The sequence below is a fragment of the Plasmodium vinckei genome, assembly GCF_900681995.1.
Source record: "Plasmodium vinckei vinckei genome assembly, chromosome: PVVCY_14".
NCBI classification, from domain to species: domain Eukaryota; phylum Apicomplexa; class Aconoidasida; order Haemosporida; family Plasmodiidae; genus Plasmodium; species Plasmodium vinckei.
This window is the reverse complement of record NC_051306.1, coordinates 517,087-538,031: the sequence shown is the minus strand read 5'-3', so window position 1 is coordinate 538,031 and position 20,945 is coordinate 517,087. Positions and strand designations below refer to the sequence as shown.

At 22.8% G+C, this 20,945-nt stretch overlaps 6 protein-coding genes across 6 annotated transcripts; 4 read left to right on the top strand and 2 right to left on the bottom strand.

Annotated features, from left to right (window-relative positions):
- Window positions 1-1,536: 1,536 nt before the first annotated feature.
- Window positions 1,537-2,973, top strand: PVVCY_1401440 (conserved Plasmodium protein, unknown function; the record flags this gene model as incomplete). Its single annotated transcript, XM_008624881.2, has 1 exon — window positions 1,537-2,973. One exon carries the CDS (start codon window positions 1,537-1,539, stop codon window positions 2,971-2,973), a length of 1,437 nt encoding a protein of 478 aa, XP_008623103.2.
- Window positions 2,974-3,902: 929 nt separating this feature from the next.
- On the bottom strand, window positions 3,903-4,364 carry PVVCY_1401430 (cytochrome c2 precursor,putative; the record flags this gene model as incomplete). Its single annotated transcript, XM_008624882.2, has 1 exon — window positions 3,903-4,364. One exon carries the CDS (start codon window positions 4,362-4,364, stop codon window positions 3,903-3,905), a length of 462 nt encoding a protein of 153 aa, XP_008623104.1.
- A 2,156-nt stretch (window positions 4,365-6,520) lies between these two features.
- On the top strand, window positions 6,521-9,706 carry PVVCY_1401420 (M1-family alanyl aminopeptidase, putative; the record flags this gene model as incomplete). The annotated part of the gene is made up of 1 exon (XM_008624883.2): window positions 6,521-9,706. The coding sequence occupies one exon, from the start codon at window positions 6,521-6,523 to the stop codon at window positions 9,704-9,706; it is 3,186 nt and encodes a 1,061-aa protein (XP_008623105.2).
- A 1,988-nt stretch (window positions 9,707-11,694) lies between these two features.
- Window positions 11,695-13,530, top strand: PVVCY_1401410 (V-type proton ATPase catalytic subunit A, putative; the record flags this gene model as incomplete). Its single annotated transcript, XM_008624884.2, has 1 exon — window positions 11,695-13,530. One exon carries the CDS (start codon window positions 11,695-11,697, stop codon window positions 13,528-13,530), a length of 1,836 nt encoding a protein of 611 aa, XP_008623106.1.
- A 1,635-nt stretch (window positions 13,531-15,165) lies between these two features.
- On the top strand, window positions 15,166-16,359 carry PVVCY_1401400 (malonyl CoA-acyl carrier protein transacylase precursor, putative; the record flags this gene model as incomplete). Its single annotated transcript, XM_008624885.2, has 1 exon — window positions 15,166-16,359. One exon carries the CDS (start codon window positions 15,166-15,168, stop codon window positions 16,357-16,359), a length of 1,194 nt encoding a protein of 397 aa, XP_008623107.2.
- Window positions 16,360-17,118: 759 nt separating this feature from the next.
- Window positions 17,119-20,315, bottom strand: PVVCY_1401390 (conserved Plasmodium protein, unknown function; the record flags this gene model as incomplete). Its single annotated transcript, XM_008624886.2, has 2 exons — window positions 17,119-19,818; window positions 20,037-20,315. The coding sequence occupies 2 exons, from the start codon at window positions 20,313-20,315 to the stop codon at window positions 17,119-17,121; spliced, it is 2,979 nt and encodes a 992-aa protein (XP_008623108.2).
- Window positions 20,316-20,945: the final 630 nt, after the last annotated feature.

Here is a 20,945-nt window from a genome sequence, read left to right as displayed (position 1 = left end):
TCAATTTTATTTGTTCTTATTAAAAACATTTTTCAAAGTATATAAAGAAGTGATATTTTAATAATATTATGACTTTATATAAACATAACATAATATTGACAAATATGTATAAAATTTGAAATAAAACTTTATAAATATACGACTTTAATATAAGATTTAGTAGGTTGCGGCATAATTTATGTGGAATTTGTTCCCTAGTCATTTACCATATCACTTTTATATTTTCTTATGTTCTTATAAAAAAAGAAGGTTAAACTAAAAAATTTCTATATTTAATGAATAGGTTGTAGTCCTTTTTAAATATCGTCTATTAAGCATATGATCTATTACATGTATCTTATATTCTTATGAAATTCATTTGCCTATTACCATAAAAAGATAAACAAAAGGAAAAGATCGGTTTTAATAAGAAATAATGCAATATATGCTTCATTAGTTACATTTTAAAGGAATATAATGTAAGTTGACCATTTTTAGAGACATATATATTTCTATAAAAATGGCATAAATAGTTGCAATTACTATGGCCAAATGCATATAGGAAAACCTTGCTTTATATCGATTTAAAGACAAAATTATTTTCTTTAGCTTTTTATAATATATATTAACCATAATTTGTGTCATTTCCATGTATAATTAAGGTAAATATTTGATTGAGAAATATAATTACAAATAATTTTTTAATAGGTAAATTACTAAAATATATATATGACACATTTTTATTGTAATAAATATTCATGACAAAGGAAATAAATGTATTTGGAGAAAAAATATATATTCCTTTATATATAACATAACGAATATATTATTATGTAATTTTAATAATCATTATAATATTATTTTCCTTTTTATTTTTATAGTAAGTTCATAAAATGGCATTTGCGTGCGCATTTTAAATTAAAAAAAAATTAAAAATAAAAATAAAACAAATATAAAGGTATTTTATTTATGTGAAATTCTTTTTAATTTTTGTAATCCTTAAATAATTAATAGTTTGATAAATTATATTTTTATTAATCATTATTAATTGCTAAATCATTAAAAATATGTCTTTTATGGAATATTGATTGTCGTATTGCCCATATAATAATATATATATATAATTATGTGATATATAATATTTATAAATTATAATTATATGCATATAAATATATATTTTTTAAATATAAATTTATTTGTATATTTTATAATTTTTTCATATATTTATTGTGTTATTATTTTTATTAAATTATATATTTTGTTTTAAGTTTTATTTCTTTTATATTATAAATTTGTTATATTCCATAAAATAAAATAAATTTATCCCTTTTGTTAGCTTTACTATTTTTGTACTTAAATAATTTATTAATTTATACTTTTTACATTATATATTCAGTAAATTTATGTTGCCGTTGGTATATTATATTTATATTAAAATTTAAAATAATATGGAACACCAAATAATATTCCAAATATAATAAAATAAAAAACATAAGGGAAAAAATAAAAAAAAAAACACAAAAGGACGCAAATATATGTATGAATGGATATAATAAGATGATAGATAAAACTTTCTACAATGATAAAAAGCCCCCTGTAGAAATACATGATGAGCAAAATGATAATAACATAGATTGTATCACTAAAAATGAAAAAATGGATCATCAAACTTTAGAAAATAATAATTACGATAAATCAGTAGATAAATTATATGAGAGTACTTGTGCTAAAAATCAATCCTATAATGAATGTTCTGAAGCTAATGAAAAATCAGGAATAAATAAAATTGAATTTGAAGGCATAAATAAAAATAGTAATAATATGGAATATGATAAAATTCAAAATAAATCAATAAATGCTCAAATAGGTGAAGATAATTTGGATAAAGATTTATCTAATGAATCTATTACCAATGAGGATAAGTTGGGTGATGAGAAAAAAATATATGATAGCGATATTGCTAACGAATCCGAAGAAAATGAAAATGACAATCTAAGCTTAAGTGAAGAAAATAAAAGTGATGAACATACAGTTAAAATTGAGGATGATGATAATGAAGAAACTAAAGTGAATTCTGAAACTATAATAAAAAATAATGATTTAAAAAATCGATTTAATGTTTTTAAATTAGGTAATAATAAGATTCAATCAATAAAAGCTTTATGCCAAGATTATAAAAATAATTTAAATAAACGCCTTAGAGAAAAACTACAAAAATTCAATTCATTTATATATTATAATAATGATAATAATTTTATAGATAAACAGATAAAAGTTGGTTATATTAATGATGTTGATAAAATGGATGCTTTAAAAAATGAAAGAATGTCTAGATTGTTTTTATATATTGATGATATTAATAAGTTACAAAAAACATTAAAAGATAAACAAAATGGCAATTTAAATTTATTAGAAGATGATAAAAAAGATGAATTTTATGATTCTAATGAAAATATAGAAGACTTTTTTATTTTTGATCGTGCAATTTCTAATATAAGTAATGATGTCGATAGTATGTTTACCGAATGTGCAAATTCCTCATTTTTTAAAGATGATGCAAGTAGTGCCAATTTATTAGACGAAGGAATAGGAAGATCAAATGAAGAATGTAATATGCCCAACTTATTTGGTATTTTTTCTTTCAAAAATCACTACATGGTTAATATTAATAAAAATTTATGTTCAATTTATGATTCTACTCCTATGATTATAAAAAAATTTGCACAAAAAATTAATTCTTACAATACCACGAAAAAAGATAATGTTAATAGTGATAAAGATAATAATGACAATACGCCAAAAAATGCCCATCTCCCTCCAGAACTTCGAGATAATCCAAATTATTACTATGGAAATTTTGTATATGGTCAAAATGAAAACTTCGATGCATATATTCAATTCCATTGTGACAAATGGCAAGAAAATATATATGACACTGTAGAAGTAAATAGTCTGGATTTGAATTTTAATAGACAAAGTTGCAATATAATGTAATTTCTTTCCTAATAAGAAAGACAATATATAACGGAATATCCGAACTATTCAAAATAGTTCGATTTTTGTTTTTATATATTCGTTTGAAGATGAATATTAGAGAATCCATAAATAAATTCAATTATCATCATAGTATTACTCATAAAATTATTTTCGTTTTACAACGATAAAATATACTATGATAGTTTTTTTTTATCCAACCTAAATTATTTTTGAATTTTATTATATGAATTCCGTTTCATTTTCTTTTGTTTTCTGTTTATAAAAAATCAAAAATGCATTTGACAAAACATGATAATTTTTATTTTGTCCTAAAAAAACATTATCTATTTTGTTATTTTTTTTTACATATTTTTTTCATGTATTAAGAGTTAAATGCCCTTATTTTTATTAATGCATTTAAACTTATAATTAAAATTAACTATAATTATTAAATCGCATTTTATAAATTATTGTCAATATATTAAAAGATAAAAAAGGTGTTGTATTTATTACTTTATTATTGTAATTATCACCACAATTATTTTATATATGCTTACAAAAACAGTTTAATGTATATAATGCATTATATGGCTAAATACAAAAAAAGACATTGCCATGATTTGCTTATTTTACATGTAATAGAATGTAGAATACCATACAAATTTATATATGTCTTAAAATGCCATATCTTTAAATTATGTGTCAAACAAAATATTCAAAGAAGATAAATATTACATAAAAAATTATTGATCATGAAAGCCTTCAAATATTAAAAGGGCATACATATATATTTGCATTTAAAGACGATAGCATTAGGGGGTTATCAAATGGATAAAAAAAATAAAATCATAGGCACATATATATATTTAAAATAAAACAAATGATGGATTATATTGCTATCCACAAATTATTATCTCTCTATATACTATATTTATAAAAATTAGCTATTATTTTGATTTATTGGAATGTTTTTTGACTATTTCTTGCCCGTAAGGGTCATCATAAGTTAGTGTTTTTAAATAGTGAACAATGTCAACTCTATCTTGAAAATTGGCAATTCCTTTAAAGTTCATACCAATATTTGCCTCAACAAATTGTTTTGGATTTCTCATATATCTCATTAAATTTACATCATTCCATATAATCCCTGATGTTTCCATATCTGGTGAAACTTGAAATGGTGAGTTCCCTTTGCTCATTCCCGCTGTTCTATTATATACATTAAATAAAGAAGGCCCCCAACTGGTAAATCCAGAATTGGATTGGCTATTATCTGGTGCTATTGAATGGCATTGCTTACAATGTTTTTTGAAAAGTTTTTCACCTTTGACCTTGTCTCCTGGGGGCAATACAAAATTAGTTTGAAAATTATCATCATCTATATCCTTTTTATTTTTAAATAAATTCATTATATGTTTTATAACTTTTCATATATATCTATTTTTTTATGCCTTATTTTATTTTTTTATTTTTAATTTAATATATTCGATTAAATAAGTTGCAAATTTTCGTTTCCTCTTTTACTTTACAAGTATAATTTAAAAAAAATATATGTGCATATTAATAATTTTTTTCTCTTATTGGTATTTACTTTTATTGAAGCTATGGTATATTCTTATTTTTTGTACTATTACAAAGTGAAAGAATAAAATTAAGTATGTAAAAATTTTTACAATAAATTAATGCCACTGTAATAATGTTTAATGTATTATCATTTTATTTTAGCCATACATTGAGATTGTTATACAATCAAAATGTATACCTATAAAAAAACATATTAAAAATTTATAACATGATCGTAGAATTAACCAAGTTATTTATATAGTATATTATGGAAATAAACATACATATAATATACCAATTTGCTTATTTTTTGTTAAATTTGAATAGTACACACATATTTATTGAATAACAATTTTTTCAAATTATAAAACCTATGTTATATACACATATAATTACTTTCAAAAATATAAAAATCCTTTTTAATAAATTTATATATCTTAACTAAAAAAAAATATGGAACAAATTATTAGATCAATTGTGTATTTGATTAATATATCATTTTATACTTTACATACTTTATACCAAAAATGGTGTGTAAAACACATTAGAACTCAATATTACAAGTTTATTAATTTATCATGTAAATCACTAAGGTATTGTTTTACTCTTATAATGAACATAACTAACTTGTTCCCCAACAAAAAGTTATAAATTATTTTACTAATGTAAATCTATTATCAAAAAAAATGTATAACCTTTGTGTTTTCATGCTAAATATATTTAATATTTTATCTTAATTATATATAACCAAAAGTATAATTTTCTTCATTATTTCGAATTGAAAAGATATAATTAATTTATTACTTTTAGTTTTTTTTCGGTTTATTCATTTTACATATATTGAAATTCCTAACTAACAAAATAGTTATATTAGCAAAACGTTGTTGTAGAATATTATAAAATGTGAAATGCATTAAAAATGTAAGAGATTTTCTTTCAGTAATTTTATTATATTATTATATAGGTAGTTTAATATATTAACTTTTTATAATATAATAGTGTTTACATGTAAATTTACGGGGATGGTGTTTTTAAAGGTAATGCATATTATAGTTTTATTAAAGGTAAAGAAATAGAATATATATAATTAATATAAAGGGAATTTTCTGCACTAATTATTAATATAATATAATATAATTATAATTCGTCAAATTTATTATATAATTGCCCATAAAAAATATACCCCTTTATAGTGTGATGTTAGGTAATTTATAAAAATTATTTATATAATAATCGTTTCAAAAAAAATAATAAAAAAGGATAATAGGGGGTGAGTTAATTTAAATATTTTATAATATAATAAGCGTATAATTTATATTTTAATTTTTCTATTCACAAGTAATAAATCATATATACTATGCTAATATTTATATAAATTACGGATTTTATATAAATTTGTGTTTATAAATGCATGCTAAATAAAAAAATTCATTATATATAAAAATAGAAAAAAGGGGAAACGCTAAATAATAATTTTTAAATTCAAAATACGAAATTAATTATCAAATAAATTAACTAGATATACCCTTTAAAATATAGAGAGAGCTGCGATATTATTTTTTTTTATAGAAATATATATGTTGTTTAAGAACCGATTTATTAAAAAATTAAATTATATTTAACTATATTGTATGCCTTGGTATTTGCTAGTTTAACCATAATATATAATATATTTAATATATATTTTTTTTAATGCTAACAATATTTTGAATTATGTATAAATGGCAGTTTTTTTTTTTAGTTGAAGAAATATAAAAATAACTTCATAATATATGCACTACAAAATATTTATACACCACAATATGGCATATACAAATAAATATAAATAATGTTTTGAAGTTTTTTTTATTGTAAATTTGTCGTAGTTTGTTTGTATGCATATATATAATTCAAAATAAGTTATATATTTTGAATTATTTTAATTTATATGCAAGTACACATGTATGTATATAAATAGTTTTTTTTTTTTTTTTTTTTTTTTTATTTCTATATAAATTTCAAGATGGTAACGAAGAAACTTTTGAGTTTTAATTTATTCTTGATAATAATACTAACTTTCGAAAATTTAAGCTTCGATAAAAAAAATACTTGCATGATAAATAATAATATACGATCAAATTCATGCGGTATAGTAAATCGTATGTTAAGGGAAAATTCACAAAATAACTCCTTAAAAACACCAAAAATCTTACCCTATATCAGAAATTTTTCATTAGAAAAATATATTGCTGGTGACAAACTACAAAAAAATATTTTAAATAATATTAATAAACTTAGTGGTGCACACTTATTTCACGATTCAAAATCTCAATTACCAACCATACCAAATAACAAATTTGTTGGTGACGCTACTAAATCATTTTTGGAATCTAGAAGAAATTTTGGAACTAATCAAATCGAAAATAAACGAACAAATTTTGGTAGAATGTTGTGTGAAGATCATAAAAATAATGGAGGTGAAGTCGCCTCTACAGAAAAAGCAGTTTTCAAAAATCCAAAAGACCCCAAAATCCATTACAGAACCGATTACAAACCAAGTGGATTTACAATTGATACTGTTACATTAAATATTAATATTTTTGATACTGAAACAACTGTTAGATCATCCTTAAATATGTGCACTAATGATAATTATGCTAATGAAGATCTTGTTTTTGATGGTATAGGATTATCTATTAAAGAATTATCTATTAATGATAATAAATTAACTGAAGGTGAAGATTATACATATGATAATGAATTTTTAACTATATTTGCAAAAAATGTACCAAAAGGAAATTTTGTATTCGTATCTGAAGTTATTATTCACCCTGAAACAAATTATGCCTTAACTGGTTTATACAAATCTAAGGATATCATTGTATCTCAATGTGAAGCTACTGGTTTCCGTAGAATCACATTTTTTATTGATAGACCCGATATAATGGCTAAATACGATGTTACTTTAACCGCAGATAAAAAAAAATACCCAGTATTATTAAGTAATGGTGATAAGCTTAATGAATTTGACGTTCCAGGAGGTCGACATGGAGCTAGATTTAATGACCCCCATTTAAAACCATGCTATTTATTTGCTGTAGTTGCTGGTGACTTAAAGTTTTTAAGCGATAAATATGTTACAAAATTTACTAACAAACCTGTTGAATTATATGTATATAGTGAAGCAAAATATGTATCAAAATTAAAATGGGCCTTAGAATGCTTAAAGAAAGCTATGAAATTTGATGAAGATTATTTTGGATTAGAATATGATTTATCAAGATTAAATTTAGTTGCCGTATCCGATTTTAATGTAGGTGCTATGGAAAATAAAGGATTAAATATTTTCAATGCAGACTCTTTATTAGCATCTAAAAAAACATCTATTGATTTTTCATTTCCAAGAATATTAACAGTTGTTGGTCACGAATATTTCCACAACTATACTGGTGACAGAGTTACTTTAAGAGATTGGTTTCAATTGACTTTAAAAGAAGGTTTAACTGTACACAGAGAAAATTTATTTTCTGAACAAACAACTAAAACAGCTACATTTAGATTAACTCACATTGATTTATTAAGAAGTGTACAATTTTTAGAAGATTCATCACCCTTATCTCACCCTATCAGACCCGAATCATATATTAGTATGGATAACTTTTATACTAATACTGTATATGATAAAGGAAGTGAAGTCATGAGAATGTATCAAACTATTTTAGGAGATGAATATTACAAAAAGGGTATCACTTTATACTTAAAAAAACATGATGGTGGTACAGCTACTTGTGAAGATTTTAATGAAGCTATGAATGAAGCATATCAAATGAAAAATGGAAATAATGAAAAAAATTTAGATCAATATTTATTGTGGTTTTCACAAAGTGGTACTCCTCATGTAACAGCTGAATATATTTATGATGAAAAAGCAAAAACATTTACAATTAATTTATCCCAAATTACATATCCAGATGATAACCAAAAAGAAAAACATCCTTTATTTATTCCAGTAAAAGTTGGTTTAATTAATCCAAAAGATGGTAAAGATATTATTTCTGAAGTTGTTTTAGAATTTAAGAAAGACAAAGATACTTTTGTATTCGAAAATATTAATGAAAAACCTATTCCATCATTATTTAGAGAATTTTCAGCACCTGTATATATTAAAGATAATTTAACTGATGAAGAACGTATAACATTATTGAAATATGATAGTGATGCTTTTGTTCGATATAATGTATGCATTGATTTATATATGAAACAAATAATTAAAAATTATAATGAATTTTTATCTCAAAAAACTAAAGGAACTGAAATATTAGGACACACTTTAACTCCAGTTAGTGAAGATTTTATTAATGCAATTAAACACTTATTAGAAGATAAACATGCTGATCCAGGATTTAAATCATATATTATTACATTACCACGTGATAGATATATAATGAACTATATTAAAGAAGTTGATCCAATTGTTTTAGCAGATACAAAAGATTATATATATAAACAAATAGGTAACAGATTAAATCCAATACTTTTTAGCATATTCCAAGACAGTGAAAGTAAAGCAAATGATATGACTCACTTTAATGACGAATCATATGTTGATTTTGATCAATTAAATATAAGAAGTTTAAGAAATTCTATTATGGTTATGTTAAGTAAAGCTCAATATCCACATATGTTAAAATATGTTAAGGAGCAAGCTAAATCACCATACCCATCTAATTGGCTAACTAGTTTAACAGCATCTGCCTATTTTACTGGAAATGATTATTATGATTTATATGACAAAACATATAATCTTTCTAAAAATGATGAATTACTTTTACAAGAATGGTTAAAAACTGTCTCAAGATCAGATAGAAAAGATATTTACAATATCATCAAAAAATTAGAAGTTGAAGTATTAAAAGATAGTAAAAACCCAAATATTATCAGAGCTGTATATTTACCATTTACAGCTAATTTAAGAGCCTTTAATGATATATCAGGTAAAGGATACAAATTAATGGCAGATATTGTCATGAAAGTTGACAAATTTAATCCTATGGTTGCAACACAATTATGTGATCCATTCAAATTATGGAATAAATTAGACTTAAAAAGACAAGCTTTGATGCATGAAGAAATGAACAGAATGTTAAGCATGGACAATATTTCTCCTAACTTGAAAGAATATTTGCTTAGATTAACAAATAAAATGTAAAAGTAGTTTTTTATCCTTATCATATTTGTAACATTAATATATTTTATATATGCTTTTATAATGAATATTGTTTTGCTCGTTTGAACTTGCTTACATTCTTGTATGTCCTATAATATATGTATTACCGTCTTTGTAGTGTATATGTGTTTTTTTCATACAATTCATGGAAGAAAATGAACTTAAGTTTTTACAAACATATATTGAAAACGAATGTTACTTTTAGTATCCTTCCCTATAAATTTTTTTTTCCATTTATGGAATAAATATAATAATAGTAATAGGTCTATTTGACATCATATCATTTATTCGGTAATGATATTGTTCATGCATACGTACAATGTAGAGACACCATTTCATTCCCTTCATATTGTACTCTCTATGTACCATAAACAATAGGTATAAATATTTTTTTTGAAAAAAAAATAAACTAAATAAATATATAAACTTTCTCACTTTTAAATTCGATAAAAGTATTAAATTAAGTTGGCTCTTAACCCCCATTTGCTAAACCCATGTTATATTTATTTTTCATACAAGAAAAATATAAACAAGAAATACACTATGGACGGGAAATAGAGTATTATTCAAACTTGTCAAATGAATACAGTATTATTGTTTATCATTGTGTACCCATAGGAAAAACACCCCCATAAATATATATCCATTTTTGTTTTTTTACATTTTTTTACATTTTTTTCGCAAAACCATGATTAAAAAAAGAAGCTTTAATTTCTATAAATTATTATTTATGCACACACAAATGGCCATTATATTATAATATCCGTATATATATAATGGCTACTAAAAAAATACCTATTTTCATGCCATAAATATAAATATATATTTATAACCCTTTTGCATTTTTACTATTAATTGTTTATCGAAAAATCAATTGATACAATTCCCCCAAAATAATAAAAATAAAATAAATATATATAAGCATATATGCATGTTCTCCCTATGTTTACACAAACAAAGGATAATAAGCAACGCCAAAACACCAAAGCTAATACACATACGGCACAAATAAATTATACGTATATATATGTTATATAATTATAATGCAATTCTGTATATTACATACACAGGAATGTTGCATAAGCTATATCTATTGCATTATTTATAATGTACATATAATATTATATATACAAAAATTATTATTTGCATAATTTAATAGGCAAATTTTTCTATAAAAAAATATTCTATTACGTGAATTCTTTGTTATAGAAATGTAAACAAATTAAAAATAAATTTATATTTTAAAAGTTCTAATAAAAAGGAAAAAAAACATAATATAGTATAAGGGCATTAGAAGGAATAATTTAGAAATCTATTAAAAAAATTGTAAAAAAAAAATAAAATAATAACTATTAATTATTTATATTAAAAAATAAAAAAGGAAAATAGCGTTCCATAAGTACATAGAGTTTTATGTAAAATGGGGAAATAAATGAAAGTGCATACATGCATATATATATATATATATATATATAATATATTTTTTCATAGTATATACTAACCCAATGAACCAAATATGTTAATATGAGCAATAAATATATATATGTTTTATTTTATGAGAAATTATTTATAATTTTAAATAAATTAAATTATTCTTTTTTTAAATATTACTTCGAAGCGAACCCTATATATAGCTTTATCGTTTATATTTTTAATAAGCTATAACTTTGTCGCAATTGCATTATATTTTTAGTGATATATATAAAACATATATGTATATTACATATGCATAATTTTTATTTACATGAATTGTATATATTATGCAGTAATACTTTTATATATCTATTAATAATTAATTAACAATATACTTTTCATATGCAATTTCATTTTTTCTATATATCTATATAGATATTTAAATTGCTTACAATTTCATACATAACAGTATAAGTTAGAGTGTTAAATAATACCTGCAAACATTATCACTATATGCTAGGAGCGCTAAACAATTTTTAGTTAACTTCCATATTAAAATGACGAAAAATGTAACTGAAAATGAAGAACCTGGAATAGTGTATAAGGTTGCAGGGTCATTAGTTATTGCCGAAAACATGAGCGGCACAAGAATGTACGAACTAGCAAAAGTAGGATGGAATAAGTTAGTAGGAGAAATTATAAGATTGGAAGGTAATTATGCTTATATACAAGTATATGAAGATACATCTGGATTATCTGTAGGAGATCCTGTAACTAAAACAGGAAATGCTTTATCTGTAGAATTAGGCCCAGGAATATTAAATAATATATATGATGGTATACAAAGGCCATTAGAAAGAATTGCAGATGCATGTGGTGATGTTTATATATTTAAAGGTATAGATATGACTGCATTAGATCATGAAAAACAATGGGATTTTTATGCAAATAAAGAATTAAAACTTAATGATATAGTTACTGGTGGAGATATATTTGGATATGTCGATGAAAATAAACTATTTAAAGAACATAAAATTATGGCACCCCCAAATGCTAAAGGGCGACTTACTTATATTGCACCAGATGGTTCATATTCATTAAAGGATAAAATATTTGAATTAGAATATCAGGGGAAAAAATATACATATGGTTTATCACATTTATGGCCAGTTAGAGATCCAAGACCAGTTTTAGAAAAAGTTACAGGAGATACATTATTATTAACAGGTCAGAGAGTTTTAGATTCCTTATTTCCAACAGTACAAGGAGGTACTTGTGCTATTCCAGGGGCATTTGGTTGTGGTAAAACATGTGTATCACAAGCTTTGTCAAAATATTCAAACAGTGAAGTTATTATATATGTTGGTTGTGGTGAGAGAGGTAATGAAATGGCAGAAATTTTATCTGATTTCCCAGAATTAACTACTAAAGTTGGGAATGAAGACGTTGGTATTATGCAAAGAACTTGTTTAGTAGCTAATACATCTAATATGCCTGTCGCAGCTCGAGAAGCTAGTATATATACGGGTATAACATTATGTGAATATTTTCGTGATATGGGTTATAATGCAACTATGATGGCTGATAGTACTAGTAGATGGGCAGAAGCTTTAAGAGAAATATCAGGACGTTTAGCTGAAATGCCAGCAGATAGTGGTTATCCTGCTTATTTAGGTGCTCGATTAGCATCTTTTTATGAACGTGCAGGTAAAGTTAAATGCATTGGATCACCTTCACGTAGTGGTTCAATTACTATTGTTGGCGCTGTATCACCACCAGGTGGTGATTTCTCAGATCCAGTAACAACTTCTACTATGTCAATTGTACAAGCCTTTTGGGGATTGGATAAAAAATTAGCTCAAAGAAAACATTTCCCTTCTGTTAATTGGTCAACATCATTTTCAAAATATGTTAGACAATTAGAACAATATTTTGACAATTTCGACCCAGACTTTTTATCTTTAAGAAAAAAAATAAGTGATATATTACAACAAGAAAGTGATCTTAATGATATTGTACAGCTAGTTGGAAAAGATTCCTTATCAGAAGATCAAAAAGTTGTTATGGAAGTTGCAAAAATAATCAGAGAAGATTTCTTACAACAAAATGCTTTTAGTGATTATGATTACATGTGCCCATTACAAAAAACTGTAGGTATGATGAGAATTATATGCCATTTTTATGTCCAATGTTTAAGAACATTACAAGAATATGATTCAAGAGAAAGAAAGATAGGATGGGGCTCAATTTATAACACATTACGACCTACCATTAATAAAATTACCCACATGAAATTTGAATCTCCCAAAAACTCAGATGAGTATTTTAAGAAATACTTTAAAGCTTTGGAAGAAGAAATAACAACTGGATTAAGGAATCTAGCTGAGAAATAACCCCCAAAATGTTTATGACTTTGTCATACATTTTTGAAGGATTACAATTAAATTTTACGTGAGTGCTCCCATTTTATCTCTAGTTTATGGCATTTGCATCACGTTATATTCATTTCAGACTTTATTATTTCGTATATTCTCCGAAATAGATGGGAATTTATTTTTATTCACAAAAAAGGACGTACAATCAATAGATCGTTTATAACACATATGTCTGCATCAAATTTACTAATATGTGATACTTGAAACGCAATTTAATATTTCCGTGTATATATTTTTAATGAACAATATTTCCAAGTTATCATGATATCGCCAATTTTATTATACTTTTTTAAATAATTCATATGGTGATATTTTTAATTTTGTCTTTGCATTTTATTTTCTCGGAAATTTTTCTTATTTGAATTTTTTATTTTTTTTATTTTTTATTTGTTTACTAGCAGTAATATATTATGCATATGACATATTTATTGTAGAACAAATTATTATGTATTGACGCAAATATTTGCACAAATGCATTAAAGCAATAAAAAATTGACAACAGTTATACAAATATACACATGTATATATGGACAATTAAAATGTTATTATTATTATCTCGTTTTTAATTTATAATTTTTTTTTTCGGTTTAAGGATTATTTTAATAAGTCGCTACACAATTAGTTACATTTTTAACGTCTATTTTGTGTATATCCATTTTTACATTCCCATTATAAGTTCTTTCTCTTCATCCGATAATCTTTCCTTGTATTCTTTAAGGCTCTATTTATTCGTACATTAAATATGAAAATATTGTTATATTAAAATTGTTTATTTTAAAATAGCTATATAATAAGCCCAATTGTGCAAAATACATATTTTATTTTTTCAAATTATAATTATTTTTATTTATTAAGATGGTAAACAACCCTTAACTTTCGTATATATACCGCGATCGTTGCTTAAACAAAATCAGAACAGAAAAGTTGCATACACATATATGTGGATAGTGCAACTTCTTATTTGCCAATAAATCATATTAATGTTGCAAAAAAAAATAGCATAATTAATTATTTAAATAATTCAAAGATAACAAATTTATTGATATCATGATTTTACAATATTTTATAATACAAAAAATGAAAAATGAGTATACTCCAATTTAAAACAACGATGAATATATATAATACAAAATTGAATGTTTCTATACGATTTATAAATTAATCTATGTACATATATAAATATATTAAAAAAAATAAAGTTATTTAGTTGTAAACAAAATAACAATCTAACTTAATAAAAATGATATATATGAATACACCAATTGATCCATGTAACTTTTATAGAATTTCACATTTATAGTGTATACACATATCTAGAGAACTATGATGCTTGTTTTGCAATTTTTAGTTTCGTACACACATATTTAAAAATATTTTTCCTATTTACTAATAAGAGGAATTATAATAAAAAAAATTATATACCCCAAATAAAAGTGACTTACGAAAGTGTGATACCTATTTTTAGGATACACACATCAAAAAATACTAAATATATAATGATAAATGCAAAATATAGTGGTTTCCCTATTAATTATTACACTATAAAAAGATATATATTCTTGTTTGCATAGACTTTTTTCAATATTAATCAAAATGCATTTGAAAACATATTATTTATTCATAATAATTTTAAAAATAATAATACTGAATTTTGAAAAATATAAATGTTTTCTATTAAAAAAAAACGTTCCAATAATATTTGATTTAATAGAAAACCGAAAAAATAAATTTAATAATATTAGGAAATTGATAATAAAAGATAAATGTAACACCGATGTAGTTATAGACAACATTTTAAAATTTAGTGAAAATGAGAACTATATACAAAAGAAATTAAATGAATTTAAAAAATATAGACTTTCAACATATAGTTCTAAATATACATTTTTTTTTCCAGGACAAGGAGAACAACACTTATCTATGGGTTTAGATACTTATAATAATTATAAGGAGTCAAAAGAATTATATGACCGTGCAAGTAAAATATTAGGATATAATTTAATGGAAGTAATTAAAAATGGGCCAATAGAAAAACTAACAGATTCTGAAATTGCACAACCAGCTATTTATACTGTTTCTATGGCTGCATATGAAAAATTAAAAAATGAAAATTATGATATAGTCCAAAAATTAAATTTATGTATGGGCTATTCTTTGGGGGAATATTCGGCATTAGCTTGCTCTGGGTCATTGTCTTTTGAAGAAGGTGTATATTTAACAAAAGAAAGAGGAAAGGCAATGCAAAATTGTGCTAAATTACATAATATGACAACTATAGCAATTGTTGGTTTAACTATTGATAATATACATAAATTGATTGATGACGTTAATAAAAAAATGAACGATGATATTTTTATCGTTAGCTATATGACAGAAAAAAAATTTGGTTTATGTGGAAAACCTGAAAGTATGGAATATCTTAACAAATTAGCTAAAGAAAAATATAAAGCACTTTTTACAAAAAAATTGCAAATATCGGGACCATTCCATTCTTCTTATATGTTTCCTGCAAAAAAAACTTTAGAACATATATTAAAACAAATACAATTAAAAAAATTACATGTTCCAATAATATCAAATGTAGATGGTTGTGCATATAATGATCCTTCCATAATTAAGGATCTATTACTTTTACAATTGACTAGTCCAATTAAAATTAATGAATGTTTAGAAAATGTTTTAAAAAATGGATATGAGGTTGGTTATGAATTGGGGCCAGGTACAATAAACACAAACCTTTTAAGGGATGTATCAAAAAAAAAGAAAACAGTAACACCATATATATAGTTCGTTGTTATATAATAAGACGAAGCAGTATCATTTAATACACATATGTTCCTTAATTATTTTTATTATTTATTTTTTGTGCATGTTTGCAAAGTTACCTAATATATATCCATACATTTGAAATTGGATATTTGCGCTCCTAAATTATTTTGATTCTTTTTCATTCCTTTCATGTATGATAGTTAATTTATATTTTTGTCATTTTTTTAAATTGTTTACACCTACAACTATTCTAATAGCAAATTTGAATTATAAAATAAACTAGCTATTCAAATGATTCAATCAGAAGTACAATTATATTAATAAAAACGCACTAAAAAAGAAATGTTAATATTTTTTAGCATATATAAACTATCCTCGTTTGTTATGCATATCAATTAAAACAATGTATATATTAAAGATGTTTTTTCTCAAAAGGGTGTTATATTTTTTTTTCTTTTATAGAAAAATACCAAAAAAATCACCATAAGGATAAATAAAAATATGCACATATGTTTAACAAAAAGATATAGATGTATAACTAAACACAGATTGACATTATTAATGATACAAATACCATGTTTATACTAAAAAATAAATAAAAAGGTTGAAAATATCGAGTATATCATAAAAATTGTATTTAGACATATTATTATTCGACTATTTATAAGACATAGTCAAATATGGAAAAATAAAATATATAAGGTAATTCACAATTTATGTTTCATCTATTATTTCATGGATTTTTTATGCAGTGCGCTATTAAAGTTGGTGCACTGTTTAATCGGCTCTTTTGAATAACTTATCCATTTTGTCCACTATATTAATATCTTCTTTATCTTTTGTATAATTATATTTGTTTAAATTATTTACAAAACTTTTGTAATTTTTAAAATTATCTATATTTTCATCCATATTATTTTCATTAATATGATAATTTTTATACTTATTTAAAACGTCTGAAAATTTGAGAAAATTCATACTCTTATTTATATTTGTCTTATTTGAATCGATATTTACATTATCACTTTTAATATTGTAAATTTCGTTATCCATTTCAGTATGCTCTCTTTTAAGAGATATATTTTGTTCTTCTTTTGCGTGCTTTTTATTTTCATGTTTATTAAGTGGTACATTCAAATTCTTATTATATGAATTGCCATTTTCTGTGATATAATATTTATTTATATCTTGAATTTTTTTAAAAATATAATCAGCATTCCGTAATTTACAAAATCGTGAATCTTCTTCCTTTTTATTACTATTTCGTATGTTGTCAATATTTATAAATTCATTTGGTATAATATTCTCTTTTTGTAAAATTGAATAAATTTTCGAATTAATATCTTGATCAATTTTATTATTTTTCCCTTGTTCTTTTTGATCGGAAATATTATAATATGGTTTATATGTATCAATTGCTGTCTTAAATTCACAGTGTGAATTTTTGTTCCTATAATTATTAAAAAGTAAGCAATTTTTTATTTTATTTTTGTCAATTTTATCATTAGATTGTTCATAATCCATTTTTTTATGATATATATCATTGTGTATTGAGTTATTAACATTTTTTATTTTATTCAAACTTTCATTAACAGATTTATTTAGATTATACATTTTCCACTTTTGTCTTTTTTTTAGCCACTTTTTTATGTTACTTTGTATAAATAATATTTTTTTTAATAATTCATTATAACTCACATTGTAGGAATATTTAACATCAGAATTTTTTCCAGAAATATTAAAACATATTGTAGTTGTTTCTTCTACTTTGTTTTTGTTCTTTTTATTTCCATTTATTTCATCAATATAATTTTTACTTTTAAATCCAATATTCCCAATCTTAGACTTACAATTTTTCGAATCTACAATTGGATGATCTTCAAATTTGTTTATAGATTTTATGTAAAAATTGGTTCCACTATTTTTACCTGAATATTTTAATATACAATTTTCATTCTCATTATCATTTTGTGTAATCACACTGGGTTTGTATTTATCAAGACATTTAACATAATTAGCATTACTTTGAATATTAAAATTTTGAGGATTGTTTTCAAAATCTAAATATTCACTATAATCTAAGTTTGTTTCATCATTGTTAATATAAATAGATTGATCACGAATAGTTAAATTAATAATTCTATTTAAATATGAATATACTTTTTTTTTTCTAATATTTAATATACACTCTTGGGCTTGATTTATACTACTCATAACTATTTCAATTCCTTTTTTTTTTTCGTAATAATCTTGTATATTATAATCATTAAAAGATTTTTCTATATTTTCATAATTTTTTTTATAAACATTATTTGTTGATTTATCATATTCTTTTAAATATTTTTCAAAATTCTCATTCTTATCATAATTTTTTTCATAATTATTGTAATTAGTATTATTAAGTAAATTTTGAACGATAGTTTGTATATCTGAATTTTTATTATCATCATTAAAATTGTTTAAAATTTCATTATAATTTTCATTTTTTTTATTATTTTCATGTTCATTTTTAATTATATCATTGTTTTGTCTAAAAATTGTTTTCCCTTTTTCACATATTTTTTCATTCTTCAACATTTCATTTGAATTATTTTCTTTAAGTTTAACCATTTCTTCTTTTATTTTTTTTAGCTCCCTTTTTAGAACTTTTACTTGTTTCTTTTTTTTTTTCACACTTTTCTTATTTTTATCATTTTTGTCTTCTTTTATTTTCACGCCATTGCAATCTTCAATAGATTTTTCTTTTTCTTCTACATATTCATTTTTTGGAGTTTTTATCAAACAATCTTCATCTACTTGTTCATGATCATTTTCACAATCATCATCCTTTACATTTTCAACGATTTTTTCATCTGCATCCTTATTTGGGATATCCTCATTTTGTGTATTTAATAATACATTTTTTTCTATACAATCAATAATTTCATATAATTTATAAAACTTTTTTTTATCATGTAATCTTATCAATGTATTGTCTTCAAAATATTCATTTAATATCCAGTTAAAAATAGTTTGACTGTTAAATGGTCCCTGTTCATTATTGTCATCATCTAAATATACCCAATATAATGTTTTACGGGCATTCAAAATTTCATTAAAATCATTTGTTATATTTTTATTTCTTGAAAAATCGTTGTCATTTTGACTTGGTTTTTCCATAAAATTTTCGACACAATTTTTATTCTCTTTGTCTATTTTTTCATTTTTCAACTGCTCCTCATTTTTATCTTGTATTCCCTTTTTTAAAAGTATGTCCTTATAATATTCATCCGATTTTATTTTATCTAATAAATGGTTATATATTATTCCATTTTTTAAATACAATTTTATTTTCCCTTTTATTGTATTATTTTCAAAATAAATACAATTATTTTTGTCATAATATTTCTTATCCTTTATATTTAATTCGTGCCTATGAATATATTCTACTTTTTCGGTCTTCATATCTTTTCGAAGTATATACAAAAGGAGAACTTGCTAAAAATAACAATGAATAAATATATAAACAAGTATATAAATCAAATTATGAAAATTTTATTGAGAAAGCATATGAAAGCATGTTATAAAGATGCTACAACCAGATAAGAAATAGTCAGCATGTAGAACATATCATAAAACAATTACATATTAAATAATGATGTGATTCTTATGTGTTTTTCACATGTTTCATGGATATATATATTTTTTTATATTACAGTTTCATTACTATCCAGTATGTTAAAAGCATGAGAAATATTCATTTCATAAGACATCATACACATTTCATTCACCCCATTTTTAATACAAATATACCATGGTGTTTCATATATTTTTTCATTTCCAATTTCGTTTTTTTTATCATTTTTATCATTTTCTACTTTTATGTGTAAACCATAAATTATATTATCTTCTTTTTCTTCATGAGTATTGTTTATAAATTTCTCAAGTCCATTAAGTTCTACTTCAATACTATGAATGTATAAATTCATATCCATTTTTTTTTGTTTTAATCACGCATTTATATGTAATATATTCACATATATGCGAATAAAATCGCCAACAATTTTTTTAACCTAAAAAATTGTTCACACATTAATCTTATATTATGCTATAATTATTTATCACATTTTATAAGAAAAGGGAAATCGAAATTTTTGTCACATTTAAAAAAGAAAAAACATTATAAGTAAGGAAATATATTATTTTTATTTATACTAAAAAAAAGAACTATATGATTAAAAACAATACACAAAAATGTGTTTACGCCTTTTCCATTTTTATGTAAATTATGATATATATACAATAATTAAACAAATTAATATATATATAAATATACGTATTAAAATTATGTAACTCATAAAATATATATCCAAATAATTACACAGCAAATGCATTCAAATATTTTCCTCTTTGTTGGAAACACAAAAAAAAAATATATAATTTTACTATTTTCCAATGCCTACCGTATATTAATAAAGCACGCCTCAAAATATTTTCACGATTTATGTTTACAAAAAATTTAGATTTAAATTTTAATCATTCAATTGTTTTATTGTAAAACTATAAAATTATCACTTCATTTAATCTTGTTATTAATTTTTTATTTGTTTAATTTAACTGGAATA